The sequence below is a fragment of the Gopherus evgoodei genome, chromosome 6, assembly GCF_007399415.2.
Source record: "Gopherus evgoodei ecotype Sinaloan lineage chromosome 6, rGopEvg1_v1.p, whole genome shotgun sequence".
Classification (NCBI taxonomy): Eukaryota; Metazoa; Chordata; order Testudines; family Testudinidae; genus Gopherus; species Gopherus evgoodei.
The window spans coordinates 105,191,784-105,211,804 of NC_044327.1; the positions used below are offsets into that span (position 1 = coordinate 105,191,784).

At 38.5% G+C, this 20,021-nt stretch overlaps 1 protein-coding gene across 1 annotated transcript in view; it reads left to right on the plus strand.

The window, feature by feature from the left end:
• Positions 1 to 20,021, plus strand: part of HCN1 (hyperpolarization activated cyclic nucleotide gated potassium channel 1) — a 302,768-nt gene that overhangs the window by 258,308 nt on the left and 24,439 nt on the right. Inside the window, exon 6 of the mRNA XM_030567585.1 lies at positions 16,659 to 16,899. Coding sequence (XP_030423445.1) covers positions 16,659 to 16,899 — 241 coding nt within the window. The remainder of the gene's footprint in view (positions 1 to 16,658; positions 16,900 to 20,021) is intronic.

The window sequence follows — 20,021 nt, forward strand, 5'->3', positions numbered from 1 at the left end:
TTTGTTCCATTCTCTTTCCAGGTACAGAAGCTAAACTAACTAGTCTGTAATTCCCTGGGTTGTTCTTATTTCCCTTTTTATAGATTGACTATGTTTGCCCTTTTCTAGTCTTCTGGAATCTCTCCCATCTTCCATGACTTTTCAAAGATAATTGCTAATGGCTCAGCTCTCCTCGATCAGCTCCTTGAGTATTCTAGGATGCATTTCATCAGGCCCTGATGATTTGAAGACATCTAATTTGTTCAAGTAATTTTTAACTTGTTCTTTCTCTATTTTAACCTCTACTGATCCTACCTCTTTTTCATTGGCATTCACTATGTTAGACGTCCAATAACCACCAACCTTCTTGGTGAAAACCTAAAAAAAGAAGTCATTAAGCACCTCTGTCATTTCCACATTTTCTGTTGTTATTTTTCTTCCTCATTGAGTAATGGGCCTACACTGTCCTTGGTCTTCCTCTTGCGTCTAATGTATTTGCAGAATGTTTTCTTGTTATCCTATATGTCTCTAAGTAGTTTGATCTCATTTTGTGCCTCGACCTTTATAATTTTGTCCCTACATACTTGTGTTATTTGTTTATATTCATCCTTTGTAATTTTACCTAGTTTCCATTTTTTTTGTAGAACTCTTTTTTTATTTTTAGACCATTGAAGATCTCCTGGTTAAGCCCGGGTGGTCTCTTGCCATACTTCCTATCTTTCCTTCTCAGTGGGATAGTTTACTCTTGTGTTTCTGAAAAACCGCCAACTGTCTTCTGTTGTTTTTCCCCATAGACTTGCTTCCCATGGGATCTTACCTTCCAACTGCCTGAGTTTTCTAAAGTCTACCTTCTTGAAATTCATTGTCTTTATTTTGCTGTTCTCCCTCCTAACATTGCTTAGAATCATGAACTCTATCATTTCATGATCACTTTCACCCAAGCTGCCTTACATGTTCAGATTCTCAACCAGTTCCTTCCTATTTGTCAAAATCAGATCTAGAACAGCCTCTCCCCTAGTAACTTTCTCCACCTTCTGAAATAAAAAAATTGTCTCCAATACATTCCAAGAACTTATTGGATAATCTGTGCCCTGCTGTATTATTTTCCCAACAGATGTCTGAGCAGTTGAAGTCCCCCATCACCGCCAAGTCCTGTGCATTGGATGATTTTGTTAGTTGTTTAAAAGAAGCCTCATCCATCTCTTCTTCTTGGTTAGGTGGTCTGTAGTAGACCCCTACCATGACATCACCCTTGTTTTTTACCCCCTTTATCCTTACCCAGAGACTTTCAACAACTCTGTCTCCTATTTCCATCTCAACCTCAGTCCAAGTGTATACATTTTTAATATATAAGGCAAAACCTCTCCCTTTTTCCCCTGCCCATCCTTCCTGAGCCATCTGTACCATTCTATACCAATATTCCAGAAGGGGAGATGGCGCAGAATGTGGGTGCCTAATCATTAAGCTGGTCTTCACATTGAGAGCACGTGGACATTATGAATTGGGACCTAGTTTATCGGAGATTCCATTTCTCTCACATCTGTGATCAGTGGATGTGCTGAGTCATAGCCCCCTGCTTTAAATAAGGAGGGGCTGTTGGCAGGTGATTTTCCTCAAAAGATCCTTGTTCTCTATTATGGTTTGCCAGAGTTCATATTTGTTAACTTTCCATCCATACCATGAGGCCCATCTTCTTGGCATCAGTTAGTGGGTGAGTTGCAGGATCTTCATGGTTAGATGACAGGATGTTAGGATTATCATAGTGAGTAGAGTAAATGCAATTTGTAGTTTTATGCCCTGATCTTTATAAAATGGTATTTTAGAACCCTACTTTAACCTATCTCTGATCACAGTAGAAGTTCTATTTGTACAGTAGGTAATGTGGAAATTTTCTACCAAGTATAAAAAGTCTCCCATCAATGGTTAGTAGAAGTAAAGTCGGTTGTGTTCTCTGACATCTGTCACAAAACAAGGCCCTGCAGAGAGAGATGCTTTTAATATTATGCCTAACTTCATTAAAAATGTGACAAACAAACCATGAAAGACTGTAAAGACTAAGACATCTGCCTATCTGTTGAGCAGAGCTTGGCTGATATACAGTGTGCCTTGTCATTCTCTAACCCCAGACAATCTTATTATATTAATACTTATAGCAATGTGAGAAACTTAGCGTGTGAGAATGAGGTTAATACCCTTTCTGAGCCACTATTTAAAGTTCATAGCTGGCCTATTTTTAGGCCACAGTGCTAGATGTTGGCTGAATATAGAAACTGATCATGTGTCCTTGCAGAATATGGAACATTGGGATATTTCATTTCCAGAGAACATAATTAAGACTGAGAAAAGAATCTTCTCACCTCTGACCTTTTTGTACATAGATTATGTACTTCAGTTATACAAGCATAAACCTTTAAATGAATGATATTAGCTTCCTCTGACATTTAAGTGAAATTAATTGCAAATGTAGTTCTGATGTGACATATTATGTATAAAATTCAATTTGTATTTGTAAACTTAAAATATGCTGACTTAGTGTATCAAAGCCCTTACACGAGATCATTGGCAGGTTATTCAAAGAAAGGATGGAGAAATATACATCCTGTCTGATAAATACAGAGGTATCCCATATTCAATAGTATAGTAGCTTCACTTGTCACTCATAAAATATATCACTGATATGCATTATCTATGCCACCAACCTGTGGTTATAATATATTGTGTTACTCTGTACTGCAATAACAGGGCTTTTAAGTGATTTCCTGTGATATAAAACCAGTAGAGTTTAAATGTATTCATAGAAATAAAAATTAAGATGTAGCCTTGTTTAACATAATTTGAAACTTTCTGAATAAGTCATGGGACCGTATTTCTTATGGAAATAATCCTCAGTCCATATTTAATTCATAAGGTAGGTAATGGGCACATAACTTAAAAGCTATTAACTGTTAAATAAATGTAATGCTTCAGGTCTGCAAATAAACAGTGATTGTTTTTGCCTCACTTAAATACTCTTTTTAAAATGTCTTCCATATTGCACTTACCCCTTTCCTGAGTTCACTGAGAGTGTCATGGTACACCAGTTCCATTCAGATATTTAGTGGCCTGATCATTACTAGGGTCCACAGATTCTAGCATTTGGTTGTATACCAATACACACTAAGAGATATATCCAGTGCAAAAAGAGTCTTCCCTTCTAGCTTTGCAGGAAAGAAAGGGTGCAAATGCTAAAGTCTTTGGGGTTAGTTATTGAGAACAAATACAGCATAATTCCTAAATAAGACCATAGGACATAGTCTAGTACAATGATATAAGGCTATCCGTATCTCGCAGGGCTTCTTGGATCAACTATTAATATTCCCACTAAATTCCCACACTCTCTGGAAAGGAAATCTTATGAGTTAGATCTACAGCAGATATATTGGCTGATTTACACCAACTGAAAATCTAGGCTTTGTGTCCTGTATCTGCCAGGTTTAGGCTTGGGATTGGCTGTGTGTCGCCTGATGGTCACATTAGGGACTCTTCTTCATTGTCCCCCTGCCACTCTCATTGTTGGCCTACGTGCTTTGCCTGCTGTCTTCTGCATCTGAAAGTCTGACTATAAGACCCTCTTTAGATGACTGAGCGAAACTCCCCCCACAGTCCCATTCACTGTGTCCCTCAGTTTTGTCTTAAAGTTGCCCACTGGAGAACTTGTTCTTTAGTTCATGAAATTTGTGAATTAGAGATGTATCTCTATCAACCATTCCAAGTTTTTCCCTTTTAAAGTTGGCTGGCTACTGGCCATTTAAAGAGTCCCAAGAACTGATTCTACTCTAGTGCCCTTGTCCAGATTATTCTATTCCTGATAGTCTGTCTTCTCTTCCTCTCTCCCCCTTAATTGTTTCTTATCCAACATCCTTGGTCCTTTACTGAGGTTGTTCCTTCAGTCAGCTGTTTCTTCTTGTGCTTCCAGCAGTTGCTGAGTCTCTTTATACATCCTGTCCACCTTGTGCATGTGTCTTGTGCCACAACTACCAATCGTCAGTAGCCACTCTTCAGCAGCTCCCTAGCCCGACATGTGTCTTTCCATTGGGCTACTCAAGGACAGCTCATAGTCAGTTTTATCACCTTTTCAAAAGCACCAAAAATCCTGTGGCACCTTATAGACTAACAGACGTTTTGGAGCATGAGCTTTCGTGGGTGAATACCCACTTCCTCAGATGCATGTATTCACCCACGAAAGCTCATGCTCCAAAACGTCTGTTAGTCTATAAGGTGCCACAGGATTCTTTGCTGCTTTTACAGATCCAGACTAATACGGCTACCCTCTGATACTTGACACCTTTTCAAAGGCTCTCTTCTGGTCACAACTCATCAGGCTTCCTCTATCAGCTGACTATCACTTTATTGGATGACATCCCTCACACACTTTGCTGTAAATTTGTGCTCCAAAATCTGTTTTCATTATTATTCTAGCTCTGCATGCTTATGGAGATAGAGTCGGCTCATACTTTCAGGATTAACAAATGTGATACAGTCTTCCTGAGACTTCAAGTAGCACTAATTGTGATAACAGCACTAGCTAGCTATAGTTTGGGATAAGGGCTTCATCACACCCCTGCCACACAGTGGCTGACCACACTGCTTTGGCACTATAGAACACTAGTGACATTGTTAGCTGGACCACCTATCACCACCCCTAGCACTCAGGAGAATACTAGTTGATCCTGCTTCAGTGTCCATCCTCAATGGCACAGCCAAGCAAGGCAAGTCAGAATTTTGTCCTAAGTGACTTTTCCCAGGTCATATAGTAAACCAGTGATAAAGATGGTAATAAAATCTATTTTAAAATGCTCTTCTCTCCTTCCTGTTTGTCTTTCCCTTTAGATCCCTGTGAGATGTATAGAACCTTGTTTTTATCTGAAAAAAAATCCTAATTTGTAGTAAATAAGATTATGACTTGTTCTCTTGTTTCTCCTGCTTAAATAAAGCAGAATTAATCTAAGAGTTTTTAAATGGCTGCTCTTACCATGTGTTCTGATGCTGGGCTTTACCTAATGTTGGACTATGTTCATAGCATATCAATGCAGTAAAAAAAATTAATTCCTAACTTCATCTCTATTCATAATATTAAATTTGAACTTGATTGAGTGGCTAAAAATCACATTAGATGAAAACACAAATGTAACTGTGAAAATGCTAAACATAATTTGAATGTTGATATTTCAAAGCTCAGCTAACTATGATTTATCCAGTATAATCAGTTAGATTTAATTAAACCATTACATCATTTAATACAGCGAGATTATGGGCTTTTAAGTCATAATAGGAAAGAACTGTTAATCTACCAATTAATGAGATAGCAGCATTTCTGAACCAAAAGTCCTTAGATATTTTTAAAAATATAAATGCACAAATCACCATTGGTTTTAAAAAAAATAATTTTTACTCTTATTGCATCTGCTGTGCTATATATGTAGGATCCTGAAAAAGTATGTCTCTTTCAGAGCCTTCTCATTTGCTGACTCATTTCATTTCACTAAATAGGACTGCAGCATGCAGATGATCTGAAGAAGAGAACAAATCAGAAAAGAAGAGGGAAGTGTGGGAGGGAGTGTAAAGAGACAGAGGTGGAAATAGAGGAGAGGACAGAGTGATTTTAATATCTTGGCACAGATCCAGTGAGCTCCTGGGCAGCAGTGGACAGGTTGTCAAATTTTGTTCTCACTTACACCATTGTAAATCAAGAGTAAATGAGACTGAAATTTGACCTGGATGTGCCATGGACACATCTTCCTCCCTATTCCTAGCCCTTTGTGAGCTTTTCCTATAATTCATTTCTTTATTTTAGTCCTTTCTTTCAGTCCCAGCCTATCTTACAATGGCATCCTAAATACCGATTCTTCCTCCCAACGCTTGACCCCCCAGGTGATTTGTTTTCTTCTGCTCACTGCTGAGTCCTCTTTCCCTCCATTGTGAGTCAGCCCAGGTAGCTCAGCTGTGTGCTGAGCTATCACCTGCTGCTCTACCTCACTATTGCTTGTTGCCTTCTGACTAGGCTCATGCCTTAACTTGCTCTGATAACAGAGGAAAATACCAGGTTGGGGAAAGAAGTGGAGATGAGTTACTTCGCAGTCCCACTACTCAATACAGATTTGTTCGAAGTCAACTCAAAAGGAAGAGAAAAGAGGAAAGGGAGAATAGAAATAGAAGAGGAGGAATAGGAGCTACATCTATTAGAATCGCACAATACTATGTAAAAATAACATTTCTATTCTGATTTAAGTTTACCAAAACCAGTACATTCATCTACACCTGAAAAGTCAAACTTCCGTTTATTGTTTATTGTATCAATTACAAAGATGGACCCAAACAATAAACTTCTGATCAAGAACTGGGTTCAAAATTACCGAAAGTTTTGGGATGTTCAGATCCAGTGGTGAAATCATGGCCCTATTGAAATCAATGGCAATTTTCATTGACTTTAACTGGGCTGGGATTTCATCCCAGGGCTGGCTTTTAAATATATTTCCAGTGTGTCATTCAGATCCTGTATGTAGTGTAGTTGTAAATATGTTGGTCTCAGGATACTAGAGACACAAGATGTCTCTCTTCCCAACAGAAGTTGGCCCAGTAAAAGATATTATCTCACCCACCTTGTCATTCAGATCCTGAATCAGATTCCCCAAAATCCAAGATGTTAATGTCTATGGTTTTGCTTCAAGCACATCATTAATCAGCTGAAGCTGGGAGCCAATGATATAATGTTGTTACAAATCTGTGCATGCACAAACAGGGCTTTGGTGTGCTACTGCTCAAAGCTGAATGTAGCCCTGGAAGGGACCTTGAGAGGTCAGCATGTCCAGCACCCTGTGCTGAGGTGGGATCAAGTAAACCTAGACCATCCCTGACGGGTATTTGACCAATCTTTTCTTTAAAACCTCCAATGATGGGGATTCCACGACCTCCCTTGGTAAACTATCCTTATAGTTAGAAATGTTCTCCTAATATTGGACCTAAATCTCTGTTGCTACAGATTAAGCCAATGACTTCTTTTTCTACCAGCAGTAGGCATGGAGAATAATTAATCACGGTCCTCTTTATAACAGCTCTTAACATATTTGAAGACTTCTTTTTTAAGGCATGGCGCCCAAAATTAGTTACAATACTCATCTTCATCAATACCAAGTAGAGCAGAGTGATTTTCTCCCATGTTTTACATATGACATTCTTGTTAATACACCCCAGTATGACATTAGTCTTTTTGCAACTGCACCACATTGATTCGTGTTCCATTTTTGATCCACTATAATTCCCAGATCCTTTTCTGCAGTACTAATGTCCATCCAGTTATTCCCCATTTTGTATTTGTGTACTTGATTTTTTCCTTCTTAAACTGGTAGTACCTTGCACTTTACTGAATTCCAGCTTTTTTATTTCAGACCAATTATCCAATTTATCAAGGTCATTTTGAATTTTAACCCTGTCCTCCAAAGTGCTATCAACCCCTTCCAACTTGGTATCATCCATACATTTTATAAGCATACTCTCCACCTCATTATCCAAGTTGTTAATGCAAATATTAAATAGTTCCAGACTCCAGAAAGACCCTCCTAGATACATCCTTTGAGTTTGACAGTAAACAATTAATAACTACTCTTTGAGGACAGTTTTTCAACTACTTGTGCACATACCTTATAGTAATTTCACCTAGGCCACATTTATCTAGTTTACTTATGAGAATGATTACTTGATAATTTGTTCCAGTATCTTTCCAAGTTAGCTTGACTAGTGTATAATTCCCTGGGTCTGACTTTTCCCCCTTTTTAAAAATAGATACTATGTTTGCCCTTCTCCAGTCCTTTGGGACCTCTCCTGTCCTTCATGAGTTCTCAAAGATAATCATTAATGGTTCCGAGATTGCTTCAGCTAGTTCCGTAAGTGCCCCAGGGTGAATTTTGTCAGATCCCACCAGTGTGAATACATCAAGCCTATCTAAATATTCTTTAACTTTTTCTTTCCATATTCTGGCTTGCATTCCTTCCCACTAGTTGTTAATATTAATTGTGTTAACTTGTCACAATTAATCTTTTTCATGAAGACTGAAGTAAAATAATCATTAAATGGCTCTGCCTTTTTGGTGTTGTCCATTATTAGCTTTCTTTCCCCTCTAAATAGTGGACATACACTTTTTTTCATCTTTCTCTTCCCTGCCATGTAGAACCTCTTTTTATTGTCTTTATGTCCCGTGGTAGGTATAACTCATTTTGTGCTTTATTCTTTATGATTTTGTCTCTAATAGTTTGCTTCTTTACAAAACAAATGTAAGGCTTAAAAATACAGTAAATTACTTGAAGAAATGTTTGAAATAAGGACAGTAACCTAATTAACCAAACAATAGCTGCACCCTTGTATGAAGAGTAATATGGGGAAAATTATTGGATATATAGACCACCCAATTTTAAAATGTTGGTTAAAATATTTATATGTTTGAAGTACTGAAATATCTGATATGTAGTCAAAACTCAAAGCCTCTATAAGTTTCATTACAAAATATGTGGGTCCTTTTTGTAGTAAATGCCATCACTTGGAAAGTAAGATGAGACATACACAACCTACAAGATGTTTAGTAGATTAATAGATTATGAAACCAGAAGGGATCATTTATATGATCATCTAGTCTGACCTCTATAACACAGGCTATAGGACTTCCCTGAATTAATTTCCATTTGAACTAGAGCAAATCTTTTAGAAAAACTTCCATTCTTGATTTAAAGATTGCCAGTGATGGTGAGTCCACCATAACACTTGGTCAGTTGGTCCAACAGTTAATTACCCTCACTTTTAAAAATCTGTATATTATTTCTAGTTTGAATTTGTCTAGTTTGAACTTCCAGACCTTGAATCTTGTTATATCTTTGTCTGCTAGATTGAAGAATTCTCTATTATAAAATTTCAGTTCTCCACGTAAATACTTGCACACTGTGATCAAATCATCCCTTAACCTTCTCTGGATCAAACAGGTTGAGTTCCTGGAGTCTATCACTATAAAGCATGTTGTCAAATCCTTTAAATATTCTTACATCTCTTGTCTGAATCTTCTATTTATTAACATCCTTTGAATTGTGGCCACGAGAACTGGTCACAGTATTCCAGTAATGGTCACACAAGAGCCAAATACAGAGGTATCATAACCTTCCTGTACTCCTGCTTGAGATTCCTTGTTTATGTATCCAGGGATTGCAGAATGCTTTTTGCATGGTCTTCAATGCAGAGGATATGAGGCCTAAGCAATTCTTTTTAGGTAAAAAATCTGAGTAACTGTCCCAGACTGAGGTATCAATAGAGGAAATTTTGGAATAAATTTATAAATTAAATATTAATAAGACACCAGGACCAGATGGTATTCACTGAAGAGTTCTGAAGAAACTCATCTGTGAAACTGCAGAACTACTAACAGTGGTACATAACCCATTGCTTAAATCAATTTCTGTAGCAGATGACTGGAGGATAACTAATGTAACACCTATATTTAAAAGAGGTTCCAGAGGCAATCCTGGCAATTACAGGCCAGTAAGCCTAACTTCAGAAGTATGCAAATTGGTCAAAGCTATAATAAAGAACAGAATTATCAGACACATAGATGAATACAATTAGTTGTGGAAGAGTCAACATGGCTTTTGTGAACATGCCTTACCAATGTAATAGAATTCTTTGAGGGTGTCAACAGGAATGTGAATAAGGGTGATCCAGTGGATATAGTGTATTTGGACTTTCAGAAAGCTTTTGGCAAGGTACTTCACCAAAGCCTCTTAAGCAAAGTAAGCAGTCATAGATTAAGAGGAAAGATCCTCTCATGGATCAGTAAGGACAGTATTTAATATAGATTCCCAAGAATATATTGAGTTAACTCTACATCCCATAGGTTGCATATACACAATTACCTTATCTTAATGACTCTGTATTATCTTATGCATTTATGGAGGCTGACTTACACTAATGTAAGTTATAAATAACTGCAGTGAAGCCTTTGGAATTATCCTAGTGTAAAACGGGTGCAGGTGAAATCAAGTTGGTACCTGAGTGTTCTTAAAAGTGCTAATTACTCCAATATTCAAACAGTGGAAGAAGAAAGTTAATATTAAACACTGGACTATTAAACCTAGCACCATGCCAGTTTTTTGACCACAGAGGAAAATAGTCAATGAACTTTGAAAAACAAAAAAGAAAGAGCGAGCGAGAGAGAGAGATGAAAATGTCATTGATCTAACAAATCAATGTGTAACTATATAGTTTTCAGGTATAAGTAAAATATTTTTAAAGTACAGTGTTAATGATTAATCACAAGATATCAGAGCAGTTTAAGAAAAATATTTAAGCTTCCAGAGTCCCTGGGCATAATGTTCTGAAGGTTTTCCTTTAGTTGTCTCTTCTTACTTGCAAAGAAAAATTATTTTCTCAGTACTGCTCCTTTTGTGCTGATCTCTTCCTGGGATAATTTACTTGCTCTGGAAGATGAATAATGACTATATTCTATGCAGCCTACTCGGTCAAAAAACCAAGAAATTGAGCTAAAGATCACAAGTTATTTTTAGTTTCCTGAAACATTTCTTTCTCCTTTTAAGCAGAAGCAGATTTTGAGAAGAGTATAAATCAGAGGCTCTCTGAATTAAATACCACATTGTTTGGTTTAGCTACTCATGTCCTGCAAGCCACTGCAAGAGTAGACAAAGGCTGTGTGTCATTATCAGTCTTTACTGGTAATGATTTTATGTTTTTCTTTCAGGTCATTGTTAAAAATGTTAAGTAGTGTGGAGCCAAAAACCCATCCCTGCAATACCCCACTAGAAAAACACCTGCTCGATGACAATTCCCCATTTTCAATGACATTTTGACATCTCTCAGTTTACCAGCTTATCATTTAATGTGCATTTATTTTTGTATCATTCTAGATTTTTAATCAAAATATCATATGATATTAAATTGGATGCCTTTCAGAAGTCTAAATATATTATCTCAACACTATTACCTTTATCAGCCACACTTGCATCGTCACCAAAAATAAATATCAAATTAGTTTGACAGGTTTTATTTACCCACGTTGATGGGCATTAATTATATTACCCTCCTTCGATTCTTTATTCATCAAGCTCAATATCAGCCGTGTCATTATTTTTACTAGGAGCGATGTATATAATTATGCAGATGGTGTATTTACCCTTTTAAAATATTGGCACAACATTAGATTCTGGAACTTCCCCAGTTTCTAAGTCTTACTGAACATTAACTGTCCAGAGTACTTCTTGTCACTGGCATAATTTTGGAGAGTATAATGGTTGCTGTAAATTCCCCCAGCTAGAGCATTTCCTCAGGGACCACTCCAGGGCATCCCAAGCACATCACTATCCAACTCCATCATCTCATGCCTCTGTCACACTCTTTGCCTGCTCCAGCAAGTCCTCTCGCTCCCACCAGGGGGCACAAGTGATGTAAAGTGAGATATGCCAGCTCTACGCTCCACATGGAACAACTCCTTATGTCCTCCTTGTCTTCTTAAGGAAGTTCTCCATCCACTGAGCACTGGTGTACATCTTCCTCTCACCACCAAACCACAACCAAGATGTAGAATCTGACCAGCTTCATGTGCTGGGCCCAAACAAACTGACAGTCCCATGGTTGTCATAGCAACCACTGCCCTTTGGAAAGGTCATCAATCATCTTCAGGCGTATTGAAGTCATACAGAGCGAGTAGATCTGATGATTTCAACAAAGGTTGAACAAAACTGTCAGGGAATCCAAGGTGTAATAGGGCAGTCTGTAAATCAGTGCTCATCCCATTTAGATCTCATCCTGAGAATGTCTCTATGCTGATTTCTCTTTAACCACTTTACAAATATTTTCTCCCTAAGAATTCACTCAGTAGGGTAGTTTTTTGGTGTGGAGGGGAGGAGCAAGAAGCTTTATCCTGATGGTACCATATCATGTAGCACAGTCTGGGTCCTATCCTGAAGAACCTACGTGGGAAAAACTTCTGTGAGAAATTTTTCTGTGTACAGAATTCAGGACTGAGTATTGTTCCTTTAGTTTGTTCTTACTATTTCTGATAGTGCTTTTCCAATTAGATAAAACCCACATCCATAATATTACTCGTTTCTATTTGGCCAGTTAATACAAGATGTAATATGATATACAAGAACTTCAGGTTACTGCATGACTTGTGATTAAGACCAACAAAAAAAAATCTATATTAGTCATCTTGACAGATCTAAATAAAAGAACAATTTAAGGAAAAACAAAGCACTTAAAAATGTCATTTTGTTGCTCAGTCTTCATGCTTTTCTTTCTCCCTTTCTGGTAATTTTCCACCTTCTCACATTTTAAATAAGGGAATTTTGTATTTTAGCTTAAGCTCGTATGGAAATAAAAACTTGTAAAATGAATGCATTCACTAGAACAATAATGACTGAAATTATCACAGCAGTGGTTGTATAAATCAAAGCAACCACAAGACAGCCTTACACAACTCTGTGTGTGTGTGTGTGTGTGTGTGTGTGTGTGTGTGTGTGTGTGTGTGTGTGTGTGAGAGAGAGAGAGAGAGAGAGAGAGAGAGAGAGAGAGCGTGTACACACGGGTTTAGATATAACTTATACATAGCAAGAAAGAGAAGTTGATAGAGAGATGAGTTCTCATGAGGAAAAATATTTTCAGAGAAGGAGAAAGACTTATACCTATGGTTAGATGTATTTTCCAAGTAGACAGTGGTTCCCTCTCTTTTAGAGTTGGAAGCTCTGTGTGTGATGGATGAGCTCCCCCTGGTATCCTTTTATGTCTTGCTCTGGAGTTATTTCCATATTTCACCCATCACCTCCATTCTCTCCTTCTCACCATCCCCTTTCCAATTTTCTTATTTCCTCTTCCCCTGCCGCATAATGTCTTTCTCTTCCTACCCTAGCCTGCCTTTTTGCAAGGTTTTTCCTCCCCTTCCCTGAAGATCCCACATCACAGTCTCTCTTCTCACAATTAACTTTTATTTCTCCTCCTGTTCTCTCTCCCCTCAATCCTTCTTCTTTCTGTCTTTCCCTTTTTTTCTCTTTCATTTCTCATCCCTTATATCTCTCACTGAGTTCCATCTTCATTCTTTTTCCCTGCTGTTCCATCCATTTCTGTCTCCCCTTCCCTTCCTGTCTACCAGCTCGCTGTTATCTTCTCACTTTCCTGGCCTTCCAGTTCCCACACCTCTCTTCTAGCTCTCTTACAACCCAACTTTCCCTCTTTCCCTGGTGGCTTTCCTTTCTCTCCATCCCTGCACTTACAGAAGAGATCAGTGCTGTTACCGAAACAGAAAACAGTCTGGGGTCAAATGGCTCGATGGGAGGCACCTTGAAATCATTGGACAGGTAAACAAGGAACTGCCAGCTATTGTCTTCTCCCTGGCTTTAGCCAAAGCCAAATTAAGGCAATCTGATGTCCCAGGCACACTTGTGACATAGGTCCCTCCCATATCTCCACCCCCAACTCTGAATGGATATGTCAGGGTACTCCCTTCCCAGAGAGGGAAGTGACAGTAGCAAGGAACCCCCTAATCCCCACTAAGAATTGGCAGTAGGGAGAAGAAGCAGGTGTCTCTTCACCCCTCAGAGAGACAGGAGAGGCAGCAGGGCTTTCCCTGCAATACTTATCCCATCATATGGGGTGTATCCACTTGAGTGGCTGGGTCACTGCACTCTTCTCCTCCCTCTTCTGACGGGCAGTCTCAGCAGGACCCCTGAGATCAATTATTCTGGATTCCTAGTCCCCCATGGAAAAGAACTGGACAGTTCATATCTTTCAGAGCTCTTGTTTCAGGCTGTCTGCAGACTCACATGGACATCACAGCATCAGTTTACACTCGCTTCATGTTTTCTAGCTTTTCTTTGCAAACACAAGGGCTAGAGGCTTTTTTTTTTTAAATAAAATCTCAGATTCTGATGTCATGTGAGTCCAGGAGCTAAGGCCTTAGGACTGGGACATATGCCTTAATGTTGCTCTGGCTTCTGCCAAAGATAAGCAATGATTTTGTATTTTGAGAAGGAGCAAGGCAATTGCCCCAACCCTCAGTCGTCTCTTCTTCAATCTGTCCTGTTTCCTCTGCGGCTATTCTCTCTTCCTACCACTGGTTTCATGGGAGCCAATCAGAGTAAATACAGGGAAAGGGTTAGTTTTTGGAGATGAGATGTTCCTTCTATTTATTTTCTACACTACCATTGCCTTTAATTGGCTCCAGCAGTCACATCAGCAAGAATCACTATGCCCCTCCCTATGCAGTGGGCTTATGCCTTGTAAGGGAGCCTGACTCATGGGTTGGGAGCTAAGACAATAAGAAAGAAAGAAAACTGAGTAAAGGAAACTGTCTTTATTTTCTCTCCATTGTTTAAAGAAGAGCTTGCAAATAAAAGTGAAATACTGGCCCCATTGAAGTCTATCTGAGGCTTATAATTGACATCAGGATTTCACCATCTGCCTTTTTGTGCCTATTATACCCATTTTGCACCTCTTAGAGCTTTACTTTTTGCACAAGTTGATGCATATCTTATTCTTCACTCACTGTCTCAACACTTCCTGAGCCAAAGCTGCAGTCTCTAGCCATTCTTTGTGTTATATATGGAGATATATCTATCTGCAACTGGAAGGGACCCTGAAAGGTCATTGAGTCCAGCCCCCTGCCTTCACAAGTAGGACCAAGTACTGATTTTGCCCCAGATCCCTAAATGGCCCCCTCAAGGATTGAGTTCACAAGCCTGGGTTTAGCAGGCTGATGTTCAAACCACTGAGCTATCCCTGCCCCTCTTTCTCCCACCTCTGTTATCGTGTAATTTTTGTTTGTCACCTGCTCTCCCCAACCAAAAGAAGAAGAAGCTGAAGGAAAAGCATACATAGCTTAGAGCTAAGTACAGAACTATTGAATTGTTGAGACCAAGGTCAAAGGGAATGACTATAGTTCTCCTTCTGAAGAGGCAAAGTCCCCTTGTCCTTAGAGACCCTACTATTTTCACCTTGTTATTACATAGTGACATTCTCCTGAGTGAGTGTCCTAAGATGTCATAACTCTGTCCCAGATGTAGGAGAAGCAAGTACATTTGCCCTGGTCTTCTTTTAGTGAGGAGTAAGAAATTGATGGGAATAATAACTTCCTGCCACTAGGACACTTATTTTGCCTTGTGCTCTTCTTCCAGTTTCATTGTTTTCATGTTGGAGGATCCATTCTTTAGTTTGGATTTTCTCTCTTCACTCTTGTGCCACACATATGCTTCGTTGGTCAGCAAGTAACAAATCTAGTAAAACCTAAGGCAGTCTTTGTGATTGGCGCCATCTAGTGGGAACCCTTAAAAGTTTCCTAGATGACGTTACCTCAGTATTTGCTGCATTACCTATAAACCTCCTTGTACTTGCTGTAGTGAATGCCTAGGATACACTGCTGTTACTGAAGTAACATTGAGCTTTCTAGGACAATTGGCATGATATAAATAGTACCACTGTTTGCATGTTTTTGTGTTTTAATGCAGTTGTGCACTGATATACAGATGATCATATATAACATTTTGTCAAACATTTAATACATTGGTTGCTAACTGTACCCAATGGGCCGTGTCCTGTTGGAATCCCTCTTCATGTCCAATACCAATCAATCTCATGAAATGTTCTTCAGTGTGTTAGCTTGTAAACCCTGTGCATGGAATCGAATATATTGTCCAAGGGATTTTTTTAATGTAAGACAAAGTAAGGTCTGCAAGATTTATCTTACAAATCACTTTCAGGAATGACACACTTTTAAATTTAAAACAGGTAGCGTATTTAATCTTGTAGTATTCTCCTTTGGATGTAATGCCTGCCAATGGTCCTGATAATGCTAATTGGTTTGCTACCTTGGACCCTTAAAACCCTCATGGAGTCCCATGAATTCAACAAGTTACTATGTGGATGCAAAGGTCCACTTGTATGGATTTCTTTGCAGGATTGCGGCCTATAACTCTTATGTTTAGTTACTGTAAGTTCAGATCTGATGGTTCCTGATCCAAAGGCATCTTTCCATTGACTTCAATGGGCTTTAGAAGAAGTCCATAATGTGCATTTGTGTTACCCCTAAAGCTGCTGCAGTTGTATAGATATCATTGATATAAATGTCAAAAATAAGAGTTCACATTTTCTGCTGGTATAACTCCACTCAATTTATTGGAGTTCTGCCAGCAGAGGATTCGTTCCATCTTCTTTTGCAAGCTGTGCCCTTTTTACAGAGTTTTCAGTGGCTGTAATTCATATGTAGTGTCTGTTTGTCCATCATTTTTCTTAAAAGCCAAGGAGAATAAATAAGTTACAAGGAGACCCACGAAGAACTTAACTTTCACCTCAGTGATATAGAAATAGTGGTGTGGTTTCTTATGTGGAGTGGGGAAGTCTGAGGGGTTGTTTTGGTTTTTGTTAGTTTGGTTTGGTTTTTTTTTTGTTTCATTTACCATTTTAGTAGCAACAGGAATGAAAATGACTAGAAACGAGCCACAAACTAAAAGAGTTATGTCTAATAAACACACAGAATTTCTACTGAAAAAAAGTTTTGTCTTATTGTGTACACTCTTTTTGTTTTGTTTATTTTTGTTTTACATACCCACTCTAGAATGTCTGTTTGCTGACTATTACTCTCATTATGTTTCCCTACCATTTAGGAGATAGTCAATTTCAACTGTCGCAAGCTGGTTGCCACAATGCCTCTTTTCGCTAATGCAGACCCCAATTTCGTGACAGCCATGCTGAGCAAGCTTCGCTTTGAGGTGTTCCAACCCGGCGATTATATTATCCGAGAAGGGGCTGTGGGTAAAAAGATGTATTTCATTCAACACGGGGTCGCTGGTGTCATCACTAAATCCAGTAAGGAGATGAAGCTGACAGATGGCTCTTACTTTGGAGGTGAGTAATAAGGAAATGTATGAGAACTTTTGGGGTGAATGTGCTAGAACAAAACACGTTCAAATGTCAGACATATAGAGATATTAGAAAGTGTCTGGTGAGCATTTGTGGCCTAGAGAATTCTTATGGCAGAGAATAGTGCTTTCAGTATTTTTGAATGATACACTTAAGAGACTGCTTCTCATTTCAGTGATAGGTTATCTCTACAGCTGGTAGCTTTCTCAGATATTTCCTAAAGTAATATTCTCAATTAAACTGTCTGATTTCAAAGTGACATTGAATTAAGAGCACTCTTAGGTAAGGTGCTGTATCTTACTAAGGAAAGCAATAATTTGCAAAGTAATTTTTAACAGACTGAAATATTTCTAAGGTAAAATAAGCATAATTCATCTACTTTAAAGGGAGTTGTGGGTTTTTGGACACCTATGTGAAAGTATATCGACATGATAAACTCCAATGTATAAAAAAGTTAGAGAGTTGATAAAGAACCATTAATATGTGAGATTCTTCTGATATCCTCCCTGGAGCTTTCAGACTGGTATTAGTGCTCTTACACTAATTTTTAACAATCAGCAATGATTAGAGTTCAAGTATGTGCTGTCATAGACTGGAATATCTAATGGACTAGACAGCTCCCTGTTAGATGTAAGTTAAAAAGAACTAAGCATAAATTTTGGTCCAATTTAATTCAATTCACTGGTAACCCTAATGAAAATCCGATTTCCGTTTAACTGAAAGTATATGAAATATTTACATACAGATGAAGATACACCTTTTTACATATAATATCTGACCAGCATGAAAATATATCAGCTGTGATAAGATATTCTAATGCAATAGAATAGGAATCTTCTACTAAGAGAAGCAATAGGTCTGATTTTCAGAAGTGCGGAGCACCTGGAACTGTCAATAGCTGCTACTGGAGTTGCAGGTCTGGCTCATAGCTAGTTAGTTTTTGTATTAATTTTAGCTGAATCCCATGAAGCACTGAAAAATTATGTCAAAAGCCTTTCAGAATTGGTTAATTGCATTTAAAGCCTAACAAGTGACATTTAGATGTACAGAAATGAAAAGCTCAGAGCTGTGAACTTAGCTCAGTTCTTGTTTGAACTGGGGCATGTAGTTCTTTAACCAGTTTCATTTACAGAAGTATGCTGAAACCTCTCCTACTGTCCTGACCAGCAGGCCTTGTCGCTCCACAGTAGCCCTTTCCAGGTGATTTATACCAGTGCTTGCAGTATCCATTAAATAAAGGAATCATGTACTTATCCTATCATGTGCTTGACACAAAATTGTATTTGCTACAGAGTGGAGATTGAGGAGAAAGAAAAGGTTGAAGGATGAAGAAGTCAAGCAACCTTGGTCTCCTTTAGGCTTAGGCAGTGCACCAAAGATTTCCTGATCCTGAGAGTTGATTGGCCAGGAGCTGTAGTCTGAAAATGTCAAAAACACTTCTTCTCAACCAAAAGAGCAAAAAGGCATGTCTGTATGCTGTGTTGACTAATTACAGCAGCATTCCCAAGGACAATACAGTATCATATCGTGAAAGTCCAGAATACGACTTATACCCTAAAAGGGAAACACCAACATCCTGCTGTGTGTCAAAAAAAGGTGAACCAAGTTACAAACACAAAACTTAAACAAAGGAAACTCAAAGTTCTGTCCTGTATCAATGGCTGTAAAAATTATTATAGATGGAGCTGAAAGTGATGTCTACAATTAAGGCTTTCTGACATTTTCCCCATTAAAAGACTCTGTTTTCACTTGCTTATAACTTTGCCAAACTTCAGCCAGTTGGGATGAAATTTTCCATACTTGGTGTCTGCCTGAGGTTCAGTATTTTTTAAAAAAGTTTCAGCAAAAGGATTTAGATGTTTCTGAGAATAAAGTTAAGGGGAAATATATTTGGCTCACATTTTAAAAACTCAGTTATGGAGATTCTGCAGTCTCCCAAGGCAATATATCACTTCTGTTGAACTTTGGAGGAGAACATTTTTTTTCCCTCCTCCATGTAACAAACTTTTATGTACTTGAAAACTGTTTTCATGTCCTCCCTCACTCGTCTCTTCTTCAGACTAAACTAGGGTGACCAGATGTCCCGATTTTATAGGGTCATTCCTGATTTTGGAGGCTTTTTCTTATATAGGCGCCTATTACCACCCCCCACCGTCCCGATTTTGTACGCTTGCTATCTGGTCACCCTTGACTAAACAAGCCAATTGTTTTCAATCTTTCCTCATAGTTCACATTTTTTAGACCTTTAATGATTTTTGTTGCTCTTCCTTGGGACTTTCTCCAGTTTGTCCACATCTTTCCTGAAATGTGGCTCCCAGAAGTGGACACAATACTCCAGTTGAGGCTGTATCAGCATAGACTAGAGCGGAAGAAGTACTTCTTGTGTCTTGCTTACAACACTCCTGCTAATAAATCGGAGAATGACGTGTGCATTTTTTGCAACAGTGTTGCACTGTTGGCTCATATTTAGCTCCACAATGGCCCCTAGATCCCTTTCCTCTGTACTTCTACTTAGGCAGTCATTTCTCATTTTTTATGTGTACTTTGCATTTGTCCTTATTGTATCTCAGCCTATTTACGTCAGACTATTTCTCCAGTTTGTCCAGATCATTTTGAATTTTAATTCTGTCCCCCAAAGCACGTGCAACTCCCCCTCTCCGTCCCAGCTTGGTATCATCCGCAAACTTTATAAGTGTACTCTCTATGCCGTTATATAAATCATTGATGAAGATATTGAACAAAACTGGATCCTGACTGGTTCCTGTGGGACCCAACTTGAAATGCCATTCCAGCTTGACTGTGAACCGTTGATAACTACTCTCTGGGAACGTTTTTTTCAACTAGTTATGCAGCCACCTTATAGTAGCTCCATCTAGGTTATGTTTCCCTAGTTGTTTATGAGAAGGTCATACGAGACAGTATCAAAAGCCAAGATATACCACATCTACTGCTTTCCTACTATCCACAAGGCTTGTTACTCTGTCAAAGAAAGCCATTAGGTAAATTTGACACAATTTGTTCTTGACAAATCCATGCTGACTGTTACTTATCACCTTATTATCTTCTTGGTGTTTGCAAATTGATTATTTAATTATTTGCTCCATTTT